This window comes from Acanthochromis polyacanthus, chromosome 14 (genome assembly GCF_021347895.1).
Source record: "Acanthochromis polyacanthus isolate Apoly-LR-REF ecotype Palm Island chromosome 14, KAUST_Apoly_ChrSc, whole genome shotgun sequence".
Lineage (NCBI taxonomy): Eukaryota > Metazoa > Chordata > Actinopteri > Pomacentridae > Acanthochromis > Acanthochromis polyacanthus.
In genome coordinates, this window is record NC_067126.1 from 32403697 (window position 1) to 32419561 (window position 15865).

Consider the following 15865-nt stretch of genomic DNA (forward strand, 5'->3'; position numbering starts at 1 on the left):
TGTTCTTTGAAGTGGCTGAAAATAAATGTATATTCAAACCACTGATTGGATCTGAGGGACAGCCCTGGGTGTACCACATCACAGCAGACCATCACAACCTAGTGTGGGTGAGATGATGTAAGGAGAGGGTTTACATTACTTCATCTGTCATGCCCACTACTGCTGATTATTGTCAGATTAGCCAGCACTTACAGAAAAGCAGCCCTGCTGTTTGGATTATGGTATACAGGATTACTTAATCCGTGACGCAGCAGAATAGTTGCGACAGTGCGCAATCTGCGTCGCTGGCAGTCTCAAGAGGACAAGGTGAGTAATCGGTCCATACACATTTGATAAATTACACGATTGTACCACGAACATTACAAAAAGCTTCGTTACATGTGGACACAGCAGTGAAGTCAAGATCCTCGATTTCGGATGAGGTTTGCTACGTTTGCTTGTTTGCATCGAGCTGCGTTAGATTAGACCGGGCAGATGGATATGATGAAATGTTAAAATACCGCTAAACACGATGGCAGTTTGTATCACTTGTTAACGCTACAGTAACAATGTAGCTAGCTAACAGATATTAGCATTTGGCATTTAGGTCATTGTACCGTTACGTGCGATTTGCGTGGTATTACGTTAAATTTACAATATTTTTCGGGATGCCAAAACATGAACTACAAACCAGTGTTAGCTAGCTTACTTCTGTTATTGTTTTGGTAGCCGCATGGAGGCTAACTTAGCTAACGTTTATAGGTGACGCATCAACTCTGAGCATCTTTAAACCTTGTTAAACGTGAAAAAACATGTCATGTGTTTGTAGAGCTAACGTTAGACCTTACTCATGATACTGTCTTTCTGACTGTCTCCCAGCATGTTGCGTTTGCCCATTGCCAGCCGTAGTCTCATCCCAGCAGCTATTACCAAAGGAGGGGCGGCTGCAGTCCACAATGGTAACAATCTGCCACTTCATCAAATGATTAATTGACCCTGTGTTTTTTTTTTTATTTCTGCACAATAGCCATCTTGTCAGTTGTGTTAAAGTGCTAAATGCATTAGTGCCTAGCACCCATGTTACTTTGCACCACTGATGGATTATAGGCAGGATTACAGATCTGCCAGCTACCACATTTGGTGCCAGGGTGTTGGCTTAGGTTAAATAATGGCAGTGTGTCACTCATTTGTCAAGACTATGGATCACCAAGACTGTATTTAAATATGCTGTGATATACATGACATAGTAGGTTTCATTTTAAAAAAAGACAGTACCTGTCCCTGAAGGAGAAGTTTTCATGTAAGCGTTTTCTGTCTGTGTTAAAGCTCGCACTGCAGCTACTGCAACAGCAGCTGCCAGTAACCTCCTGGAGGTGTTTGTGGATGGGAAGCCTGTAATGGTGGAACCAGGGACCACTGTGTTACAGGTAAATTCATGTATACAGTTCCTTCAAAAGTGATACATTTTTACACGTCTTTGTCATTGTATCCACGCTAACAGTGCGCTTTTATTCTGTTTAGGCATGTGAGAAAGCAGGAATGCAGATTCCCCGCTTCTGCTACCATGAACGCTTGTCAGTTGCTGGAAACTGTCGTATGTGTCTTGTGGAGATAGAGAAAGTCCCTAAGGTATCTTTTAGGCAGCATGTGTCCTCTGTTTGTAGTCTAGAAAGGCATGCATGTCCAAGACAGAGCTTTGGCTTCTTATAACATCCAGTAATTATTTTTTCATGTATCTTCTAGCCGGTGGCAGCTTGCGCTATGCCTGTCATGAAAGGCTGGAATATTTTAACCAATTCTGACAAAACAAGGAAGGCCAGGTAAGACTGATTTCACTAGTACAAGTCATTTTTGGCTTTGTGATATGGCATATTTAGAGTTAATATTGCTCTGTAAGTGTATCTAACTGTCCATCTGCCATTCTTAAAAAGGTGATGAACCACATTTATTTTCTGGAGGATTTTGGTCACATTAGAACTGTTGTTTAATTTTACACAGAGAGGGTGTGATGGAGTTCCTACTGGCTAACCACCCGTTAGATTGTCCAATTTGTGATCAAGGAGGTGAATGTGATCTACAGGTAAATCAGAAATAATCACCGCTAGTGTAAATGTCTTCTTCTTGAGTATTTGGAATTTAGATATTATTAAAAGATTAACTAATGAGATCTGTCATTTTGTATTAAGGACCAGTCGATGCAGTTTGGCAGCGACAGGAGCCGCTTCACAGAGGGCAAAAGAGCCGTGGAAGACAAAAACATTGGCCCCCTCATCAAAACCATCATGACTCGCTGTATCCAGTGCACTCGCTGTGTGCGGTGAGTCGCACTGTAATATTTAAAGTAAGTTGAGTTGTATGAATTTGGAATATTATAATGTGTTTGGTTTTTTTTTTTGCTTCTACAGCTTTGCCAGTGAGATTGCAGGTGTGGAGGACCTGGGCACCACTGGCAGAGGCAACGACCTGCAGATTGGGACTTACGTGGAGAAAATGTTCATGTCGGAGTTATCTGGAAATGTCATTGATATTTGCCCAGTGGGAGCCCTGACTTCTAAACCATATGCTTTCACCGCCCGCCCATGGGAGACCAGGTTTCTACATGTGCTCTACATCTTGATGCACTTTTTAGGGGGTAAAATTATGTATTTGCACTGATGTATTCTTTTTGGGTTTCTCCAGGAAGACTGAAACCATTGATGTCCTGGATGCAGTGGGTAGTAACATCGTGGTGAGCACTCGTGGCGGTGAAGTGATGAGAATTCTGCCCCGTCTTAATGAAGATATTAATGAGGAGTGGATCTCAGACAAAACCAGGTTTGTTTCATGTGACAATAAGGTCACGTCTTAGACATGGATTTGTGTATCATGTCTGCATCATTGCTGATCACATCACTGCTGTTTACACCCTAACAGGTTTGCTTATGATGGACTTAAGAGACAGAGGCTTACTCAGCCCATGGTGAAAAATGAGTCTGGCCAGTTTGTTTCAACTTCCTGGGAAGATGTGCTGACTCGAGCTGCTGGAGCAGTATGTTACTCATGACTGAACAGCCTCCAGTGATAGTTCCATATCGAAACAGTGATTTAAAACCAGCGATTTGGATATAACTGACCCGAACAACGTCTGTTTTATTTGACAGTTGCAAGGAGTTGAAGGGAATGATGTTGCTGCTGTTGTTGGAGGTATGGTGGATGCAGAGGCTCTCATTTCCCTGAAGGATTTGCTGAACCGTTTGAATAGCGAAAATTTGTGCACTGAGGAGGTATTCCCCATGACCGGAGCCGGGTAGGACCACACAAAGATGGAAACTGATAGTAGTACAAATAGAGTTTGACAAGCACTGATGATATGTTTATTATTTTACCCTTGGCTTTGCTAGATCTGACCTGCGTTCAAACTACCTGCTTAATACTGGGATTGCTGGCATTGAAGAGGCTGACCTGCTTCTTCTGGTCGGCACTAACCCACGCTATGAGGCCCCTCTGTTCAATGCACGGATTAGAAAAAGGTAAACTGCTGTTATTACATTATCTGTGGCTGATTAATATTTGGCAGCTAGTATATCCGAAGAGATGGTAAACAACAAACGTCTTTCCTTCAGTATGATATTGTTGTCTCTGCTTCAGCTGGCTTCACAATGACTTGCAAGTGGCTCTAGTGGGAAAGGAAGTGGACCTGAGCTACACATATGATCATCTTGGAGAGTCTGCCAAGATCCTGCAAGAAATTGCCTCAGGAACTCATCCATTCTCCCAGGTCGCTCGCTGGACACTCACAGTTATGAATGTCATCAGTCACCTGGAAAGTCTCTTCCTAATTTCATGTTGTTTATCTCCTCTCGCAGGTTTTGGCTAAAGCAAAGCATCCTGTTGTTGTCGCTGGCAGCAGCTGCCTGCAGAGAGAGGATGGAGCTGCAATAATGGCCGCTGTGTCAACTATTGCTCAGAACGCTCGTGTCAGCAGTGGGGTGGATGAAACCTGGAAGGTTCTCAATGTGCTTCACAGGTCAAAGTCATGGAATATTAGAGGAAATGCTTTCGTTAGCTTTCGGCAACTCTACAGAGAATTTTACTGTAATGTACGTGCTGCTTTGCCCGTCTCATCAGGGTTGCCAGTCAAGTGGCTGCACTTGATCTTGGGTACAAGCCTGGAGTGGAAGCCATCAGGAAGAACCCACCCAAAGTGTTGTTCCTACTGGGAGCTGATGCTGGCTGCATTACTCGTCAAGACCTTCCCAAGGACAGCCTAATAATTTATCAAGGTCAGCTTTTCTTTACTTCACAGCAACAGAAGCTAATTTGTAGCACATCTTGTTGAGAGTATTTAATTTAATCCAAGAGAGAGAGCTTAATTCCTGACAAATCATCTTGTGGATTTACAGAAGGGTGCCCAAGGAAAAACATGAGTAAAGTGAAGACACCAAATGAATGCAGATGTTTGACTAGAGTGCAAAAGAGGTTACTGAATGGTTTAATAAGTATGAAAACGGTGTGAAGCATATTGTACATGCTTCACTGTCATATTTTAGACCAAGTCTTAGACAGGGCCCTCCATTCCAAACATCAACAATTCAAATAAGGAAATATCTTTTGGAAAAATGTTCATCTCCACAGAATATACTAGTTTAACTTCATGAAAAATTTGAATATTTTTCATAAATTACTTAAGAAATTGAAAATGTAATATATTCTGTACTCCTTAGCTTTTTGTTTTTTGTTTGTTTTGCGCCATTTTTTGTTTCAGTTTTGATTATTATGGCTTTTAGCTCACAAAAAAACAGAAATCAGGTGATCATAATATTAGAATATTCCATTTTGAGTTAAAGTACATTATTGTTTAATCAGTATAAATGCCTTGCATATCTTGGTCTAGTTCCGTACACGCAACCACAATCATGGGGAAGACTGCTGACTTGAAAGTTGTCCAAAACATGATCATCTCCACCCTCCATGATGAGAGGAGGCCACAGAAATTTAGTTCTGAAATGGATGGCTGTTGGCAGAGTGCTGTATTGAAGCATAATAATGGAAAGTTGACTGGAAGGGAAAAGTGTGGTAGGAAAAATTGTACACAAGCAACAAGGGTGACAGCAGCCTTGAGGGGGATGTCGAGAAAAGTCAAATCAAGTACTTGGGAGAGTTTCACAAGGAGTAGACTGAGGCTGGTGTCAGTACATCAGGAGTCACCAATGCAGCTGTTTACCAGGAGATTTTAGAACTCTTCGTGCTTCTGTTTGCTGATAAGCTTTATGGAAATGCCAATTTCCTTTCCCAGCAGCACTTAGAACCTGCCCACAGTGCCAAAACTCCTACCAAGAGTTTGCTGACCCTGGTATTACTGAGCTTGATCGGTCAGTCAACTCACCTCAGCTAAACTACAAAATAACCCCATCTGTGGCATTGAGCTGAGATGAGGAGCACCTGAGCTGAAAGTTGCTATCAAAGCAACCTCAGAGCACTTCAGCAGTGCCACAGGCTGATTGCCTCCATGCCACGCTGCAGGAATTCATGGTAAAGGAGCCCCAAACAAGTATTAAAGGTCTAAATGTACATACTTTTCAGAAGTTGGACATTTCTGTCTTGTCTGTCCTTTTTTTGACTTGTTTAGAAAATATTCTAAAAATTGGAAATACTGGAATTCAGATTTTCATGAGCTATAAGCCATAATCATCAAAATCTAAACCAAAAATGGCTTGCGATATTTCACTTTGCATGTAATGAATAAAGAATATATGAAGGTTTTCCTCATATGTGAAGGAGCCCTAAACTTGCTTAATTTTACTACTCTGTTTTGTAACTACAAAGGTCACCATGGTGATGTGGGTGCACCAATGGCTGATATCATACTTCCTGGAGCGGCATATACTGAGAAATGCGGCACCTATGTGAACACTGAGGGCCGTGCACAACAGACAAAGGTGGCTGTGACTCCTCCAGGCATGGCTAGAGAGGACTGGAAGATCATCAGAGCCATATCTGAGGTGAGCTGCAATACAGGCTAAATGTGCTACATTAACGAAGCAAAGACGACTACATGCTGCGTATTTCTCCATCCCTTTTAAAGCTGGCTGGAGTGACTCTGCCATATGACACTCTTGATGAAGTGCGTGATAGACTGGCAGAGGTTTCCCCAAATCTGGTGCGATATGATGACGTCGAGGAGGCCAATTACTTCAAGCAGGCCAATGAACTGTCTAAGGTCAGTAGTTATCGTCCTCTCCCATTGTGTTTAGTTGGTACTTGAGAGGAAACTAATACAGCTACATTTTGACTTGCAGTGTTAATTAATCTTAGTTTGCCATGCTGTTCTACATGATGATTGTGTTATGTGGCTTATCTCTTTCAGGCAGTGAACCAGGCTGTCCTAACTGAACCGTTAGTCCCTCCACAGCTTACTGTGAAGGACTTTTATATGACAGGTGGGTTAGCAATACTCTGAATGTTTGTCTTCTTACAACCTTGGCTAATATTTTCATTCCAAAGTCTTTCCAAGAATCAAGGCGATGTGTCAAGTACCTCACGCCTCCTCAGTGAGCAGTACTACATCAGGCATTTTGTCTTTCCAGATGGAATAAATCCAAACGTTTCCCAACAGCAGTGTTATTGTTATTATCCTCCCTGAATATAGTAATAGTTTAAAGTGTCATGTATTTAGAAGAAGCATTCTTTCAATTCCAGCTCTGCAAGCTTCGCCAATTAGACAAACTTGTGTTAATTTCTTCGCTGTTGAACAAAGTGTTGTGTTACTCTTGAAGATAGCAAAATGAGAACCCACATCACCTACAGTAATCTTGAATCTCTTGTAAACAACTGTTAACTTAGCAGCCAAGCACATGCAGACAGAGCACATGTATTCTACAAAAGTAAATGACAGGTTTTTAGTTGCCATGGTTAAGATTTAAAATCCCTTTTTTTTTAAAAATTAAATACATTCAGAATGAGTTGTGGTAATTCTTAAAAAATGATTAAGCTTTTACTTTGGATATTGTAGAATTAGAAGGGCTTATTTCAAAAGGTACCTGTTTTTATACCATGGATGCAGATTACAGATTTTATTTGAGACTGGCCGAAATATTTTGACAACCGATGGAAACTGTATAGTTAAAAGTATTAAAATGTTTCTTTTCCCACATGCTGTACTGCTACTGTGGTATTAAAAGTGATGTTTATTTTCCTCGGGGTCAGGGAGTGGTTAAAATCAAGAGTTTATCTCTTTGGGAACATGTGTTCAACAATTTTCACAGATGCAAAAAAATCGGCTTGTCTGTATATTTTTTTCAGGAAGCGTGACTGGATGCACAGTGGAATTCAATGATGTTCACAAAGTTCATATCAAAGTCAGAGTATTGCAGCGTACTGACTGGAAATCTCAATAAAGACCTGAATTGTCCTTCACATCACATTCCATAGTGATTAAGTATTCTTGGAATGTACTAATGATTTCAGAATAATTATAATGTCACAACAGAAAAATTTAGTTAGTTTAGTTTTTGTTTCATTCATTGAGGAAAAAACCCCCAAAACAAAACAAAAAAACACTTCAATACAAAACAAAAACAAAAACTTCTGAATGAAAGGGAGCAGAAAGAAGAATATAGTTATGTAATCTGCCCCTTTATAACAAACATTCTGTTTACAATGAACATTAAAGACAAACAAAAAAATGACTATAAAGTGAGAGGCCTGCAAAATCACTCTCACTCACATTAGCTTTCTTTCACAGCAAACACTATGACATAAAATTACAAAGTATACCTAAAATGTAGCGACTAAATAACGTCTGTGGCTAAATCGCGTTACAATTTGCCACAGTCATTGTGCAGTACATTGCCCTTTACAAAGTGATTTATTAATCTTTTTTGTTTGTTTTTTGCTAGCGTTTTAATTACGTTTTAACTGTGTAATTTTGTAACTGTGTTTTGAAATTGCTGATGCCTATCTTGGCCAGGACTTCCTTCAAAAAGAGATTGTTAATCTCAACAGGATTTCTCCTGGTTAAGTAAAGATTAATAGTAATAATCATTATTACTATTCCACCACAATAATTTGTAATCACATTACTTTTAACAGCCAAAAATAATTTAAACTTGTAATACTTAATAGAATTTGAGGTGCCATGACAAAATTTGGTAGTCTCCGTTTCCTTCTTAATGACTAAATTAAATATAAAATTTGCATCCAGTGCATTCCTGCAATTTCATCATTTTATTTGTAAGATGGGCCAGTTTTAAATTTCATTGTGGTATAAACAAACAGGACTTTTCTAGTTAGACCCAGTTATTATGATAATTTTTTCTTCTGCATAATTTCAGTGTGCAAATTTTAAACCTGCCCTCAATTTTTACCCACAGATCCGATAAGCAGAGCCTCCCAGACGATGGCAAAATGTGTGAAAGCTGTCACAGAAGGAGCACAAGCTGTGGACGAGCCGGCCATATGCTAAAGCACAATGAATAGCAATCCAGTTCTGTAAAATGATACGCACAACTCGTATATTTGCACCTTCCTAGAAACGTGTTTATTTGCACTTGTGTTTTCCCTTCGATGTTTACCCATAGCAGATGCCTCATTATTTAAATGCACTATGAAGCTAACATACCTGCAGAAACATGTGTAAGTGCTGCTTAAAGAGTGAAGATGTCAGCTTAGATTATTAATGCAACTGACATTGGCAGTTTAGTAGATGTGACCAAAGAAAAACTTGTCTTCCTGTGAAATTACCAGCGTTAAAAGTGTTATGAATCTATTTTTCCTTAAGGTATACAGAGTTTATAGTATTTTAAGTGTAGCTATTTGTAAATGTCATACAATTTAATAAACTAATTTTCTCTAGCAAGCTTAATGAATCTGTGGAAAACCCCTATTTAAGTTTGTTCTCTTAAAAAAATCTAAATATGTGCAATGCACTTTGCAGTTTTGAGTGATAACTGCCTAACTTTTCCAGTGTGGAGCTCCTGTGTCTGATTGGCACATGGTCCATCATTAGTGAACAGCCGGCAACAATGTGGCAGCAGGGCTGATAACTCATTCATATGGAGGATGATAGTCGTGGTCCAGGTGGATTTTACACTGTATCATTTGGCTGGACCTCTTAGTTACTGTGTTTTAACCCAGTTGTTTTAAATGTCCAACATGCAAACGGGACTGATGTTCACACAAACTGTCATTAATTTCAAAAAGAGATTAACGTGATAGTAGTGCACTGCAGGGGCTTTTAACAAAGTTGAATTTCCAATATGGTAGGAGAGGTTGTTGTTTTTGAGCGGATTGTTGTCATGTCCCCGCAGTGCCTGTAGTGGTGCTGTGAGGAGTCTGCTGTGGATCCAACAAAAATCCTCAGCAGCCTACCTACTGCTTGTAATTTGCTCTGGATAGCCTATATTTACATGCATCCTTATTTCAAGATATACCGAGCTCGATGAAGATCTCCGTTACCTATCCTATCTCGAATATCGATGCACAAATAGCCTAGCTGATTCTAATAGACATTTCGGCCGTCTATCTGGAGCGAATACCTTACACAGCCCATACCAATTCAAGGTAAGCGAAATCGCCTATAGCCTCGACCTCGATTTCTGCGCGTACCGTTTTGCACAGGCTTTAGTCGGATTGGCGATGTACTAGAGGCCCCTGTCCAATCGAAGCTAACAGGCCCCGTATTTGTGGCTTATTTATTTTCTAATTTGTGATGTGATCAAATAACTCATTGCCTTGAGTATGTGTGTAGAGTTGTGTAATATTGACAGTTTTAAGTCCTGTATTCTGCTAATGTCACGTTATGTAACGATGGTGGCTATATTTCATATCGATTATCACGGAGGCCTTCGGGAACAGGCCCTAAGCCTCGTATGTATACCCTTTGTTTGAAAGTATTTGACTGTAAATATACTATGTTTATATATCAAAAAATCTTACGACTGGGGCCCAAAAATATTGTGTGTATTTCATGATTATTCTTTCATTTTTCGAAATAAAACCAAACTGGAAACAGCCCTTTACAGTGTTAACATTCTCTGATGTTTCCGTTTCCTGGTTAGCTACCGCCTACTAATTTGTGTTTTTAGCTTTGTTAGCTAACTAGCAAATTTGACTTTTCGTATGTGGCCTTTGTCAATAATATGTATTTTTGACTGAAGAGGAATAAACTTATGTCTTTTGGAGTAGGACATGGGTGGCTGTTACACTGAGAGATGTTTACAATTTCATTATATTAAGTTTCACTGTTGTCTAGCGGCTCCAAGCTAATGTGGCAAGCTAGCTACTCAAATGGTAGTTAGGCTAGCTAACGTTAGTTAGTTGCTGCCTGTCCGGTTCTCCCAGTCTAACTAAAGTTGTTACCCCATGCTGATTAAATAGGGCGCTTGTCTGACCTGTCTCCAATGTGCACTTCATATGTCAGAGCCGTAGCGCTCTCAACACCAACTTGAAAACATATAAACAAGTTTAAGGTAGCGGCTAAGCTACAATTACAGTGTGTGCTAATGTAGCTGTAGCGCCCTATTTGTTTGCTTATGAAACTGTAACAACATATTTACAAAAAAGAGGGTGCGAATTTTTTGTCTCATCGATAAAGATTACTTTTTTGTTGGGTTATTTGAATGTTCAGCTCGTCTTGTGATGATGCTAACAGACTGGCAAGTCACTGTTTCCTAGTTTTAACTTGGATGAAGAGAGCGCTCTCATACAGTACAAAGTGTTTTAATGTATTCACATAGTCTTGTAAGTGCCACGTCCAAGGATAATTGGATAAATTGGGGAAGACATATTCTCTTTTTGCCACCTGTTTCTCAATGATAGATTTTCACAAGCAAAATTGGAGGGCATTAAAGCAATGAGTCAAAATCTAAATTGTGTAGACTGTAGTGTTCTCAGATATTTAAATTAGATTCTCAGTATGATGCTAAATATTCACGGCACACACTCAGTAGTTTCATAACAATTCATAGTTAAAGGAAGCGGGTATAAGTCTTGGATTGTTATTTAACATTTGACGTGACGTTCGAAAATATTTACCCAGCAAAATATGTTGAATATTCACTCTGAATAACTTACAATATTCGCTATGGATTGATTAAACAATCACCTGTTAGAGTTGAAAGGGCTATCGGTGTGCCTCTTAGCCCTGCATGTGCATGCAGGGTTGCCTCCTCAGTGTGAACTGTTAGTGATACAATTCTTGGTTTTCCCTCCCTTTATCCCATCAGCTGATGTTGTCAAGGACAAGAGTCACGTGATGTATGAAGGCAAACACATACACTTCTCAGAGGTGGACAATAAGCCGTTGTGCTCGTACAGCCCAAAGCTCTGCAAGCAGCGCCGACTAAATGGCTATGCTTTCTGTATTCGGCATGTTCTGGAGGATAAGACGGCTCCCTTCAAGCAATGTGAGTATGTGGCCAAGTACAACAGCCAGCGATGTACCAACCCCATCCCTAAGTCCGAGGACCGCAGGTGTGTGTTATTATTTACATGAGTGGCACATTCCACTTTGTTGTACAGAATATTTATCAGTCATGAGTTGACACAGTATAGTGATGATGTGTCCTTCCTTTCCAGATACTGTAACAGCCACCTGCAGGTTCTCGGCTTTATCCCCAAGAAGGAACGGAAAAAGAAACATGATGCTTTGGAGGAAATGCGCTCACGGGCTCACCTGGAGTCAGTGGCTCTCAATATAACTGTGCCCTCTCTAGCTCTAAAAGTTCCCAATGGTCTAGATGAACTTCCACCATCTCCCCCGCGTGGACGCCTGTTACCCCTCCCTGATGGGGAGCTCCTGGACCCTTTTGCCTTTTATGAGGATGACACTGATGGGGAGGAGGTGGGTACACCTCGGAAGGGCAACGCCATCAAGAAGAAACTACAGAGTCGGCTGGTGCTAAACCAGAAACTCTGCCATGACACTGACCTCTTCCAGCCACCCCCTGAGCACTTTAGTCCCTCCCCTGTCCCCCGCGTACATCCCTCCTCACCGCTCAACGCTCATCTCCCACGGCAGCAGCCAGGTCTTCTCCAGCCTCCCCAGCACTCCAGTGTGACTTCCTTCATCTTCCCAGGACAGCAGCAGGGTTTATTATGCAATCCACCACCACCTCAGACGGTCAACTTTCTGCCTCCAGGGATGCCCGCTAATGCAGCACCCAGTCCAGTGCAACATTCTGGGCCATCACTCAGCAGGAAAATGCCTTTCACTGCTACTCACTTGCCTGTCAGTTGCAAGGACAGCGGCAGTAACAATCAGCGGCATGTGGTCGTCATGCGTCCCACTGTCTTCTCACCTTCTGCCAGCTGCCTGGCCAGGTTGCAACATCTGGTCCAGCTCTGTGCCAAGAGACATCGGGAGCAGGGAGATCTCTTTCCTCATTTAGGTGAGTTATTTTACATATTTACCACAGTTTTTAAATGCAGATTTGTCCGCATTTAAATGTTGAAGGGCTGTCTAAAATAATTTGTAGAAAGATATCTACCTAACCAAATGGAAAAGCTACTCTTTTTTTTTTTTTTTTTTTGAAAAATGGAAAAGCTACTCTAACAAGCTTTCTTATAGGATTGGACTGGTCAGAGGACAGTGCTGATGATGACGATGAGGAGGAGCCAGAGAGATTCGCTCCTTTTCAAAGCTCTTGGAGACCACACAATGGGTTGGTCCCTTAATACTTAACCTCGTAGTGTATGATTTAACTTCTTCTTATGAAGACTAATGGGTGTTTCCTCTATAGGTTGGAAGACGACAGCGGTTCCTCTCGGAGAACACGGCTACTTAGGCTTTGCTCATACCTCCAAGAGAAATACAAGCACATGTGCAGGCAGGAGAGGGCGAGTATCCGCCAGAAGAGATACCGCTATGCCTTCCGCAAAGCCTTGCTGCACGCTGCCAGCAACAACCCCGACTGCGCAGGGCAGCTGATCCAGGAGTTGAGTGGTGCCTCTCACAGCTCCTCAGGGTATCGTCACAACATCATATCAGTAATTTGTTCATCTGTCAGGACTCGTATGAATACAGCAAGATTAGCAGATCATAGCTTGACTAGACATCAAGTTAAGTTAAGTTAGAAATCCACTCTGTGTGATTTCCAAAACAGATTAGGTATATAGTACTTCATATCAGTGCTATTTTGTTTGGATCTTCATCTCTGAATTTCCAATGAACACAACACAATAAATGTGTAGCATTGTCAGTGTTGTTGCTTAGTCCTGGATCTGTTTTTCCTCTGCAGTGTGACTCCAACGAGGCTGCAGAGCACAGATACTGGAACCTGCACTGGCAGCACAAAGGGCCAGACCTGCAACAACAGAGCTCTGCCCTTCACTCGACACTGCTTTCAGCGTATCCTTTTGCACCACAACAGTGATTTTACAGCTGGTCGCTACAAGTGAAGAACAAAGGCAGCGATTCTGTTACCCAATTTAAAATATGATTTAATAAGTCTCTGTTCTGCGTGCTTTTTTGAAAATCACATGCTGTGACGTACAATATGCCTTTGTGCTGGAGCATTATGACTGCACGCCTCCTATCTAGTGTACTGTGTTTTTTTTCCTTCATTGTTCTCTGTAGACATTCTGTTGAATCGTTCCCAGCAGCTCTTCGCTAGCTGCACAGCCAAATTTGCAGATGGTCAGCAGTGCTCCATCCCAGTGTTTGATATCACGCACCAGACACCCCTCTGTGAAGAGCATGCCAAAAAGATGGTGAGTTCAGGTTTCAAGGGAAAGCTGGCGACATTTTGGGAAACAGGCTTATTTGCTGTCCGCAGAGAGCACTTGTCACATCTTAAGGCTCCATATGAGGCTTCTGCCAGCAGCCAGTTAGCTTAGCATAAAGACTAGAAACAGGGGAAGACAGCTAATATGTTTCTGTCCAAAGGCAGCGACATTTGCCCTCCAGGATGTCCAGATCTCAAAGATTAACAAATTCTGTCTTGTGGAGATGCTAAGAAGCCACTGCACCTAAGAAATACACCAGAACAAGAATACTTGGTCATGTTTACATATTGCTTTTTATACATATTAAACCTTTGAGATACAATGTTTGTATTAATGGAGTTTTGAACTTTAGATGTGCTGATAGCCTGGCCAATGCTTTCTCCTGTTTCCAGTCTTTGTGCTCCACTAAGTTAGCGGGACACTGGTAGGAGCATCACATTTAGCATCAGTTACGTCATCTGCAAATAAGTAAACCTTCCAAAATGTCAAACTTTCTCTTTCAATTGTGACTCATCTGTTTGATTTCATTTTATTCATCTCTTCCACTCATTCATCCCAGGACAATTTCCTGCGTGGGGATGGAAACCGTCGAGTGCAGCACCAGCAGCAGCAACAGCGAAAGCCCCGCAAGAAGACCAAACCACCGGCACTCACCAAAAAACACAAGAAGAAGAGGAGGAGAGTGCCACGGAGGCCTCAGAAACCCATCCCTCCAGCGTTGCCACAGGGGAACCTGGGAATGCCTTCTACGAGCCTAGCAATGCCCTCGCAGGCCAGCATCAGGTACGTTACACCTGCACTATTGTGTTAAAAATTTAGTGTGTGGGGAATCGAATTTCAAGGAGAGCATCCTCATTCACAGGCTCTCGTGTCACACGTTTTAACAGCTCCTTCATTACAGGAGCATTTTGTGTTTCTTACAACCTTTTTTCCATTTCATCTCTGTGGCAGGAGCCCGTCAACTCCAGACCTGAGTACAGATGAGCTTCCTGACGATATCACCAATGACATGGCAGACATTCCAAATGACCTTGAGCTAAACCAGGAGGATTTCTCCGATGTGTTACCCAGACTACCTGATGATTTGCAGGACTTTGACTTGTTTGAAGGTTGCCTTTCAGCTTGTTTTTGTGCACCACTCTGCCTTACATGTGTATACTAGCAAAGCCGTGTTAGTCTGTGATTTCATGATGCTAAATGTCGCAAATGTTTGTGCAGGTAAGAACGGGGAGCTCCTGCCCACTACAGAAGAGGCTGAGGAGTTGGTACGTGCACTGCAGGCGATGGGCTCCTACCCAGACTCTTTGGTGTGCCTGTCCTCCATGGGAGACCTGGCCCCTGCTGAAGGAGTGGACCACAGAGCCATGACTGTGTTTTCTGGTCCAGTCCAACCGGGGGGTATGGGAGACCTGCTCAACAGCCGCATCCCAACAGAGAACTTCACCAGCCTCGAGCTGGAGGACAATCTACTGCAGTCCACTGGCGATCACTTTCCTCCCTCGCCGCCATCTCAGCCCACTAACCAGCCCCCAGCAACGTGCTCCAACCTGACCTCATCTTCTTCTGCAGTAGCCCCCTCCACCACCTCCCTGCTCACTCAGACCTCCATACCAGAGCGGACGTTTTCTCGGACACACTCGTCCCACGTCCTGGCCAAGTCGGACGCACCCACATCATCTCCCCAAGGCAGCCACTACAGCAGTGAGCATGTGCCATCCCCATACAGTGACCACATATCTTCTCCCCATGCCAGCTCCTTCCAGACAGACGCCCCTCTGCTGCTGGAAGTCCCCCTCAGTGGGGTTCCAGGACCCCCACGTTCGACATGGAACAACCTCCCTCTCCCCCTCACCGACCCCACACAGTTTGGCAATCTCATAGGATCAGAAAGTCATCTCATATCCACCTCCCTGTCCACTCCCCCGCCACCACCCACTCTGTGACGCTGCAGCCCATGGCTGCTCTCTCAGCGATGCCCCAGAGCGGCTTGACTGGTTTAACGACTCCTCCAGCCCCCTCATCCTCCCTACCATCTTCCTCACATGATCTTTTGACTTCCACACAGCCCAAGCAACAGCTCCCTCAGTTCAGCGCGGCCTTTGGCCATCAATTGGCCTCCCACAGTGGCATCCCAAAAGATGTGCAGCCCAGCCACAGCTCCACAGCACCCCCTGCTGGCTTT

At 42.6% G+C, this 15865-nt stretch overlaps 2 protein-coding genes across 3 annotated transcripts; both read left to right on the top strand.

Annotated features, from left to right (window-relative positions):
* Positions 1-54: 54 nt before the first annotated feature.
* Positions 55-8821, top strand: LOC110963119 (NADH-ubiquinone oxidoreductase 75 kDa subunit, mitochondrial). Of its 2 annotated transcripts, none has more exons than XM_022211319.2 (19): positions 55-306; positions 859-938; positions 1306-1406; positions 1501-1608; positions 1723-1799; positions 1978-2059; positions 2166-2296; positions 2385-2570; positions 2659-2793; positions 2893-3007; positions 3120-3265; positions 3360-3488; positions 3607-3736; positions 3825-3985; positions 4087-4241; positions 5785-5960; positions 6044-6178; positions 6326-6398; positions 8331-8821. In XM_022211319.2, exons 2-19 carry the CDS (start codon positions 860-862, stop codon positions 8420-8422), a joined length of 2211 nt encoding a protein of 736 aa, XP_022067011.2. In that variant the 5' UTR covers positions 55-306; position 859; the 3' UTR covers positions 8423-8821. The 2 variants fall into 2 exon arrangements, with proteins under 2 accessions (XP_022067011.2, XP_022067010.2); XM_022211318.2 differs by having other exon boundaries at positions 298-422.
* Positions 8822-8954: 133 nt separating this feature from the next.
* LOC110963118 (INO80 complex subunit D) lies at positions 8955-15769 on the top strand. Its single transcript, XM_022211317.2, has 10 exons — positions 8955-9519; positions 11184-11430; positions 11536-12347; positions 12527-12620; positions 12699-12923; positions 13197-13306; positions 13535-13668; positions 14243-14466; positions 14635-14792; positions 14902-15769. The coding sequence occupies exons 2-10, from the start codon at positions 11213-11215 to the stop codon at positions 15624-15626; spliced, it is 2700 nt and encodes an 899-aa protein (XP_022067009.2). The 5' UTR covers positions 8955-9519; positions 11184-11212; the 3' UTR covers positions 15627-15769.
* Positions 15770-15865: the final 96 nt, after the last annotated feature.